At 43.0% G+C, this 8,806-nt stretch overlaps 1 protein-coding gene across 5 annotated transcripts in view; it reads right to left on the reverse strand.

Moving 5' to 3' along the window:
• LOC148123617 (vomeronasal type-2 receptor 26-like) overlaps positions 1-8,800 on the reverse strand; it is a 34,519-nt gene extending 25,719 nt beyond the window's left edge. The window contains exons 1-3 of one of the 5 annotated variants that reach the window (XM_087919189.1): positions 8,164-8,790; positions 5,638-6,432; positions 1,517-1,618 (exon numbers count right to left, since the gene is read on the reverse strand). In XM_087919189.1, the coding sequence (XP_087775315.1) occupies positions 1,517-1,618; positions 5,638-6,432; positions 8,164-8,403 (1,137 nt within the window). In that variant the 5' untranslated portion in view covers positions 8,404-8,790. Of the gene's footprint in view, positions 1-1,516; positions 1,619-2,625; positions 2,839-5,637; positions 6,433-8,163 lie in introns of all 5 variants that reach the window. The other 4 variants (XM_087919191.1, XM_087919190.1, XM_087919192.1 and 1 more) reach the window with 4 other exon arrangements.
• Positions 8,801-8,806: the final 6 nt, after the last annotated feature.

Consider the following 8,806-nt stretch of genomic DNA (forward strand, 5'->3'; position numbering starts at 1 on the left):
TTTTAAAATCATATGTCCATTAAAGATGTCTTCTTCTTCATCATCCCAGCCTTTTTCTTGTTGCATTTCCTAGTAAGCAGAAATTGCCATTTCTTTTTTAGAGGATCGATCCAAAAGAACCCTTGCCTTCCTCTTCCTCTTCTCTTAATTTTTCAAATTGCATTTTCAGTTCTTCAACAGATACCATTGTGAAAGAATTTTTTTTTAAACAATCCAAATGTTTTCTTAGTCTTTCAAAAGATAGTTAAGGTCCCAAAGTCATCAAGCTATCAAAATCAGCACAAAAAGCACAGTCTTTTTCAATTTCTTCTACTTTCTCTTCCCGGGGCAAAATTCAATTACACAATTCCAAGGTATTTTTTGGAAGTTTTATTGCGATTTAATCTCTAATCTTATAAAACTCCAAGCAGTCTCCTTCAACAAACGTTAGTATAAATCATTTACCTCTCTTCCTTCCCACTTAAAGCAAAAAGATTTTAATTTTTAAATATCAGTATTTAGAAATCTAATGTCCCCTTGGCTTCAATTTTGAAAGTTAGTACCTTCTGCTGCCAAAGCGGGTATTTCCGATTTCCATCTGCTGTCTCCGTGGGAAGGAAAGTGAGGAGAGAAAAAACTTTCCCTTTACTTTCCACCGCAGCTTAACGATCTTCTGGGAAACAATATATCACTTAAAAGGCCAAAGTTCCAGGGTATTCAGATGTTAATTGTCGTCCCGGTTCAGCCAAAAGCTTTCTCTGTCTTCACTTCCTCCAGCACATAACTTGTCCGGCTGAGAGGTTCTTTGTGACGGCCATTGCTGACTGTCGCTCCACCACCTTTGGAAAAGGGAGTTAAGCCGGCTGGGAAGGGGGGGTGCGATATCCCCCGACCCCTGCCCGGATCTCCCCTCTCTTCAGCTATCCCTACAGGATAGCTATAGCCTCCTAATCCAGTTGGATCGAAGGCAAAAGGGAATTCTGTTGACCAGGGCCTGAATTCAGATGAATTTGAATCATGATTGGGTGGAGGTCCTTTTGGTCCCATTGGGAGAGAAGCTTCGTCCTGCTTGGGGAAAAGTGTCCCCTGAAAGGGCCGGTTCATAGTTGGGGAGGTTCTTAAAGAGACCAGACCTGGTCAGACTTATCCATGCCTCTCTTTTACACACACACACACACACACACACCAAGTGGGGGGGAGTGGGAAGACAGGGAAAGAGGCAGAATGAGAGAGAGATACAGAGAGATACAGAGAGGGGAGAAAGAGAAAGAAAAAGAGAGGGAAAGAGAAAAAGAGTGAATGAGAGAGTAAGAGAGAGACAAGAAAGAAAACAGAAAGAGAAAGAAAAGAGAGAGAGGAAGCAAAAGGAAGGAAAGGGAAAGGCAAAGAAAGGGAGAGATGGAAGGAAGGGACAAAAAGAAAAAGAAAGGAAGAGACGGAGAAGGGAGAAAGTGAATGATATATATGAATGGATAGATAAATACATGGAAGGAGGGAGGGAGAGAGAGAGAGAAAAAAGGAGAGGAAGGACACAAACCCTGGCTTCAGAAGACTCTTTGAAGCAATGCAACAATCTAGGGCTGGCCTGCAAGGGTTCTCGGAGGTCATCTAGTCCAACCCCCTGCTCCAGCAGGAGATCCTTACAGAATCAAAGAATAGCAGGGTCAGAAGGCTGTGTGTGTGTGTGTGCATGTGTGTTTGTGTGTTTGTGTTTATGGTTGTCAAAACCAAAAACAGGTCAAGGAGCTCTGGGGAGATCAGTCGTAAATTAGAACACTTGCTAAACAACTGATCATTAAGCAAAGACGAATTGTATTTAGTTTGCCAGTCACATGGCCACATGGCCATGCCCATCTGGTCACATGGCCACCAAGCCACACCCATAAATTAAGCCACGCCCCCAGAACCGGTTGTTACAAAATTTGAATCCCATCTCTGGATGGAACTGAGAAAAGATTTCAGCATTAAGTGATAACCAGCCGGTTCTTTCTCATGACCCCATTAACACGTATTTCTCCCCTCTTCTTACACCCATAATTTGAAGGTGTGATATCAGAACAATCTTGATAATTTCAGGTGAACTGAAAGCCTTGGAGCTGCTTCCTAGGAGCAGAAGGCCCATTGCTCCATCCCAGGGAGGGTGAAAGGGAGGCATGGAGAGCTCTGGCCAGGTCTGGCCTCCTTAAGAGCCTCCCAGATTATGGAGCTGCCCCTTCAGGGGACACTTTTCCCCAAGCAGGACGAGAGGAAGCTTCTTCCCCCCAATGGGGCCAAAAGGATCTCCGTCCAATCACGATTCAATCCCATCCGATACAGTCCAAGCCTGGATTCAGGCCCCGGTCAGCAGAATTGCTGCCTTCGTTGCTCTTCTGGGCACAAGGAGGAAACAACCAGAAGCTACTAGGGACACATTCCCCAGCCCTTGTGGGTTTCTCACCTGTTTGATGGAGACCCTTAATTGTACGTGGTCCACAAAATGGAACAATATCGAAGCCTCCCAAGCAGCCTAAGGGAAAAAATCCGGTTTCTACAGCCCAGATTCAATTCTCGGTGAAGGTCAACCACCTTTGGGGAATAGCATCAGCCCTCTTGAAATGGGACCTCAGGCTTCGGAAAACAGAGAGAAGACACCAAACTTTCTCTTACCTTGTTAAGCAACTTTAGTCGTGAAAGAGTACGTTGGATGATATAAGGTCTCTGTTTATGAAAATACGCCAGATACTCTTTCCTGGAATCATCCCTGGGAAGAACCAAGAAGCCCGAAATGAGCAGATCTGCTGCTACCTCTCCATTTGGGTCAGTGTAGAGTTTAATGTTGGAAATATTGACAAACTCATTCTTCTCCAGGAAAAGATGGAACTAGAATGGGAACATGCAGCAATTTTAAAAGCAGAAAACTTGGTTTCTTATCCAAGACGCTTTTTCAATATTTAATCTTTCTTCTATAGTTGTCTAATTTACACACATGCTTCATTAGGAAAATAGGTGTTACCACTATCTTACAAGTGAAGGAAAAAAGTTCACAAAAAATTGTCGATCATATTTTGACAATATAGATTTTGACAAAATATAGTTGAACAACATAAAAAAGGAGATTTATGAACTCCCTGAAAGCAACAGGTTGCTTATCAGAAACACGGATTTCTGAAGAAGAAAATTGTCAGGGTCATCCTCTCCCAGGAAGCCCAGACAGGAAACCTGAGCTAGGCCCACTTCGCTGTAATACTGCACTGACAGGATTTGGGGAGTCAGAAAGTACAAATCTCCCACCGACCCTTTTTTTATGCAGCTGTAGGTGTCCTCCTCTTCTCTGGTTCTTCCCCAGGCAGAATCTCTCCTCCACCCCCCAAAAGTCATTCCCTCCTATCATGGCCCTTTCTAAATGGGTTCTGGGAAAGTGGGGGATATAACTTATGTGCTCTATGCAGGTCATCCTCACATATTATTTCATTTCCTAAATACTTTGTGGAAATACTCTGATATAACTCGATCTCAGGAAAGAGTAACAAACAATTTTGTGATGTGATCAGAAACCCAGTTAAGTGAGGGGTGGATGGTATGATAATTAAGTGGATAAAAACTGATTTTAAAATGGTACTCAAATAATCTTTAGTTTCTTTTAATCTTTGTCATGAAAATGGGAAGATACAACATTTTGTCATTAAGTCATCAATTTTTCTATGTTGTCGTTAATATAATAGGGTTGATAAATTGCTATTATACAAGATTTATAACAATTCTCAGGTAAATATACTTTTATGTTATTTAAACATTACCAACTTTCCAGAAAATATTTCTGATTTTCTCCGAGAAACAAATGTATGACTAAAAAGCAGTAGAAAACTATCTGGGTTTTAGGATTTGATAAATTATAGTATCTCATATAAGAACATTAATGATGCACTGGATGAAGGATTGTGCCAAGCTTGATAAGTATATAAGGGAGCCAGTTTGCTCTACTGGTGAAGCCTCCGAAGTAGAAAGCAAGAGGCTGTGAGTTCAAGTCCCGCCTTGGTCATGAAGCAGGCTGGGGGATTTGGGGCCAGTCTCTCAGCCCAACTCAACTCACAGGGTTGTTGTTGTGGGGAAAATGAACACACAACTACTCATTGGTACTCAGTCCCCGTGGCTTCTGCAGGGAAGGGCTTTTAAGGATGGGGGATGAGTTAGTGCACTTAGTGAACTCAAACAAGGCCTCAAAGATCTGGAAATCCAACAAGATGGGGCTGCTCTTCCCAAGAATTTTTATTTGAGCAGCCTTTAGAGCAAGTATATTGAATAACCCTGCCAAAAGTCCAAAGGGAATTAACCTCCGAGAGCTGCAATGGAGTTCCCAGAGCCGTTTCAGGGGGCCGATACAAAGAAAGAGCGCCTGAGCTGAGACTGGGGCCCTGTGGACAAGGGGCCACTCGAACTGCAGCTCACGGCCTGCTATGCTGCATCTCCTATCAGGACTCAGGGATTCACTTTGTGACGCCTCTCCTAATAAAATATCCGGGAAATACAGAACTCTTTTATGTGCAACTGCAGTTATCAGATCAGTAGGAAGGAGTTTCTCTGAATGGGGCCAAATTCTGTTCTGCCGTAACCCAAAATTATGTAATTATTTATTTAGGACATTTACATTGCCACATATTCGCACATGACTCAGCATTAGGCAGACTCTAACTGCCCCTTGACTGTCGTTTATTTTTATTTTTCTCCATTATTATTATTATTATTTGTAATGCTGGTCTCTGACTGTACTAAAAGTGGACTGGATGAAGGAGGAAGCTGTGTTGGAGACATTTGCCATCTTGAGTTATTAGTAAATAAATACATGTTTATGAATTTCAAAATCATACTTGACTGCAACCTGAGAGAAGACAAGGAGGAGATTATGAGAGCAGCTTCTCCAACTTACAAAATCTCTCAGTTGGACAAGGGAGGATTCAAGACTCTTCCAATGACTGAAAGAGGTGTTGGGAGTTAAAACCCTCCTCATTCCTAGGAAAATGAAATATTTTAGGATATACTAAAAAGACACAATACATTTCCCTAAAAAGAAAAGTAGAAACTCAGAGAGGCTGAAACTCAGCCCCCCCACAATTGCTAATGGACCATTACTCTGGCCTAGGCCACTCTATTTTACATAACAAAGTTCTACTCCAGGTAAAGCTATATAGGAATTGCCCAAAGCCCTTTCATTACATCACCATCCAGCCAGGCTCAACCAAGCCTGGGACTCAGGACAGCCTACAGAGTTGGCCCTGCATGGCCCCATGGGAGTCTGACAACCAATCAGAATACAAGCTCCAATTCAAATCCCAACAGAGGGCATAAAACAGTTGCACTCTCAGCATCTCAGCCCTTCTTTCCTCAACCAAGGCATGTGCTCCTGTCCACCATTAAACCATCTTCCAAGCAGTCACCATGTTTCCAGCGTCTTTCTTCCCCGCTTGGAACTGAACCCAGAAGGAGATTTCTTCCAACAGAGGCTAGACAGAAACTCCAGATCTGCTCCCTGTTATTCCGGAGCGTCAGACAGGAGCAATTAGATGGTGAAAATCTCTTGACCTTTTGCAGCACAAGAAGGTTGAGATGTTCCCCAACTTCTCCTTTGGGTTCCTTCTCCAAAGGATCTCAGATTAATGGATCCCTATTGGGACTCCCCCATACCTGCCACGGCTGCAGCCTCGGAGCCCCCAACCTCTTTTCTCCCTCCTTCCTTCCCCTCCTCGATCTGGAGGAATAAGCGGCATTCATGGCCTGGGCCAAAGTCTGAATGAAGCTGTAGTGATAAGGGTCATTTATGATCCGTTTCCTGTTTCTTTTCTCCTGGGTCTCCAGTGGGGCTTTCTGGGTGCATCTTCTGCGGCCTTTGACAGAAAAGACGTGCTTGGAAAGGGAACAGCGGAAATAATGATCTTGAAACGGATCTTCCACAAAGAAATAAGGTTCAAAGGCAGCATCCATTGGCCTTTCTTTTTGCACAAAACCAAAGCTCCAAATACTATGGATATATTTGAGAAGTCTGTGCTTGATTATTTTATTCCTTGCAAAATTTGTGAGGATCCAGACTTTCCCTTCAATGGGTCCTGGCAAATGCATAAGTACTTCATGGAAAGGAATAATTCTCTCCCAGATGGAAATAAATTCCATAAAGTGAACAAAGACATTGACTTGTCTCCACTTAGAGAGGGCCTCCCTGAGGGATGCTGTTTGTCCAGTTCTTGTGAATTGTTGTGATATAACCACACAAATTCCATTCCTGACAAGCATCGGAGGGAAAGTCCTCATGAAATTATCTCCATTTTCTGTGTCTGAAGCAAAGAGGCCAATCAGGGTCCATCTGAAATAGAGGAGCAGCTGGACAATTGCTGGGTACTGGATCCCTTCTTTGGGGAGCATCTGGTGGAAAAAGGGGAATCTCCTTTTATCACTCAGAGCCTCTGACGGAATTCGAGCAGTGATCTGAAAAAGTAATGAAGAATGCTATGTTATAATGTCGTCCAGATCAACTCCAATATATTACTTATTGACAAACCCAATTTTGTTTTGATGAATATATTAGAATAGTTTGTTCCTTAGTCACGGTTTAAAATATTTAAGACTGAATATTAACAAAACTGTATATAAAAATGGAATGCAAAATCATATTAAACAAAAAAAACAATAAAAAATGCAATGTAAATTTCTGTGTCACTCATACAATTTCAACAATTAGATTCAAATTAGCAGATGTTAGATAAAATGTCTGGATCTAAGATATAGGGCTGTATTATATGCTATTTTTGAGTACTAAAACCTCTTTCTCAGCTTCTATATCCCAAATGCTTTGTGAAGCAATTTTTCAGCTTCTTCTCTAGATGTGCAAGAGAGTAAGAGACCACAACTGCTAACACAAATTGACAGTTATACAATCCAATAAGTGTTTAATTGAAATTTTGTCTGTTTTGGGACTCTGCCTGTTTCATGGCTTTAATTTTAACCCAATAATTATATACCCTGAATTTATACAAAGCAGAAATTGTGTAAATTAACAATTATCTCTGAGGGCAGGAGCTGAACTCCTTTTATCCATCCCAAAGATACTCTTCGTGGTCCGAATATTTTTTATACATAGACAGGACTCTTGCCAACTTGATTCCAATTGGATAAGGCAGATATTATTGATATCTGAAAATGAATACGCTAATGGAGGACCTCAAAACAGTGAGGTCCAACAGTGGCACGACCGCCTCGAGCAGTTCGGGCTCCGGCTGAACCTAAAGAAGTCCGAATACCTGACCACTGATAATGAAATGACAGGCTCCATCCACGTGAACGGGCAGGAGCTACCGCGCGCCTCCACCTTCAAGTACCTGGGAACTACTCTTGGGGAAGAAGGCCTACTACAAACTGAGGTGGCAGCCAGGATCAATGCAGCGTGGGGCAAATGGAAGTCCGTCACGGGCGTCCTCTGTGACAAGAAGATGCCGATGCGCCTGAAGGCGAAAATCTATAACTCTGTGGTGCGCCCCGTGGCCATATACGGCGCAGAGTGCTGGCCGACGATCAAAGAAGCCGAAGCAGACTCCAGATAATGGAGATGCGAATGCTCCGATGGTTGGTAGGCCTCACCCTACTCGATCGCGTCAGGAACGAAGAAGTGCGTAGAGCGGTTCAACGCCGTGCCCATCCCCACGGTCATGAGGCAGTCCCGGCTACGATGGTTCGGCCACGTGAGCCGCGCCAAGGAAGAATCCATCATCAAATCTGTAATGAAGGTGACTGTCGGAGGAGCGAGACCGCGTGGTAGACCTAAACAACGCTGGATGGACACGATCAAGGCCGATCTAGAGATCGCGAAGGCAGACCCGACACACGTGGCAGACAGAGAGGTGTGGAAGCAGTACTCAAGGACATTAGCGGACCTCGCCCGAGCGCGAGACAAACGCTGAAGAAAAAGAAGAAGAAGAAGGAGGACCTCAAAACCTGGATAGTTTTTCAACAGTAGAATATTCAGTAGAATATCCTCTACAGGGACCTTATGGCTCTTCAGGTCTTTAATGGTCAACTTGGAGATGAACATAATAGGCTAAGATATAGTTTATATGTTCCCTAATATTCTGAAAAACACCTCTTGAATTCTATGAAGATATTGGATCTGTTGTTCATCCCCACCACCCCACTCACCTTAGATAGAGAAAAACACACACAAACCTGTGGGACTTTGTAGGTGCCTACAAATGTTGACATCTGGATGGAGATGACCCTGAGAGCTGCATCAATCAGAGCCAGGAGGTTCTCCTTCCTCCCACAGCCGTAGTTGGGGACATTGGCTTCTCCAGTGGAAAGAATGTCCAGCAAGGCATCTGAAGTGCGGAAGGTGCTTCCATAGTTGTCATGGATGTAGTAGCCCAAGGTGAGGTTGTGCAGGAGCTGGGAATTCTTGCTGACCATTTGAATGGCAAAGATTAATAGTTGGGTAGTTTTTAAATCAGAAATCTCCCTATTGTAGAAATAATGTTCATGTTATAGTGATCAGCAACAACAAATACTTTTAAAATATATAATCCTTCACAAACCTGCTAAGCCTTAGGCCAACATTGATCCAAATCCAATGATCTAGGAATAGCTAACAACCAAGAAGATAGCCTCAAGATTCAGATGGATCTTGATGGACTAGAACACTGGGCCATATCTAACTAAGTGAAATTCAATGTAGAGGAAAGTAAAGTCCTACACTTAGGCAAGAAAAACCCAAAGTACACCTATAGACTGGGTGAAACCAGGCTCAATAGCAGTAACTGTGAGAGGGATCCTGGAGTCTTAGTGGACAACCAGTAAGTTAAAGATTAAAGAT

The sequence above is a fragment of the Pseudonaja textilis genome, unplaced genomic scaffold (genome assembly GCF_049901715.1).
Source record: "Pseudonaja textilis isolate UNSWEBS1 unplaced genomic scaffold, rPseTex1.2 PTEXSCF45, whole genome shotgun sequence".
Lineage (NCBI taxonomy): Eukaryota > Metazoa > Chordata > Lepidosauria > Squamata > Elapidae > Pseudonaja > Pseudonaja textilis.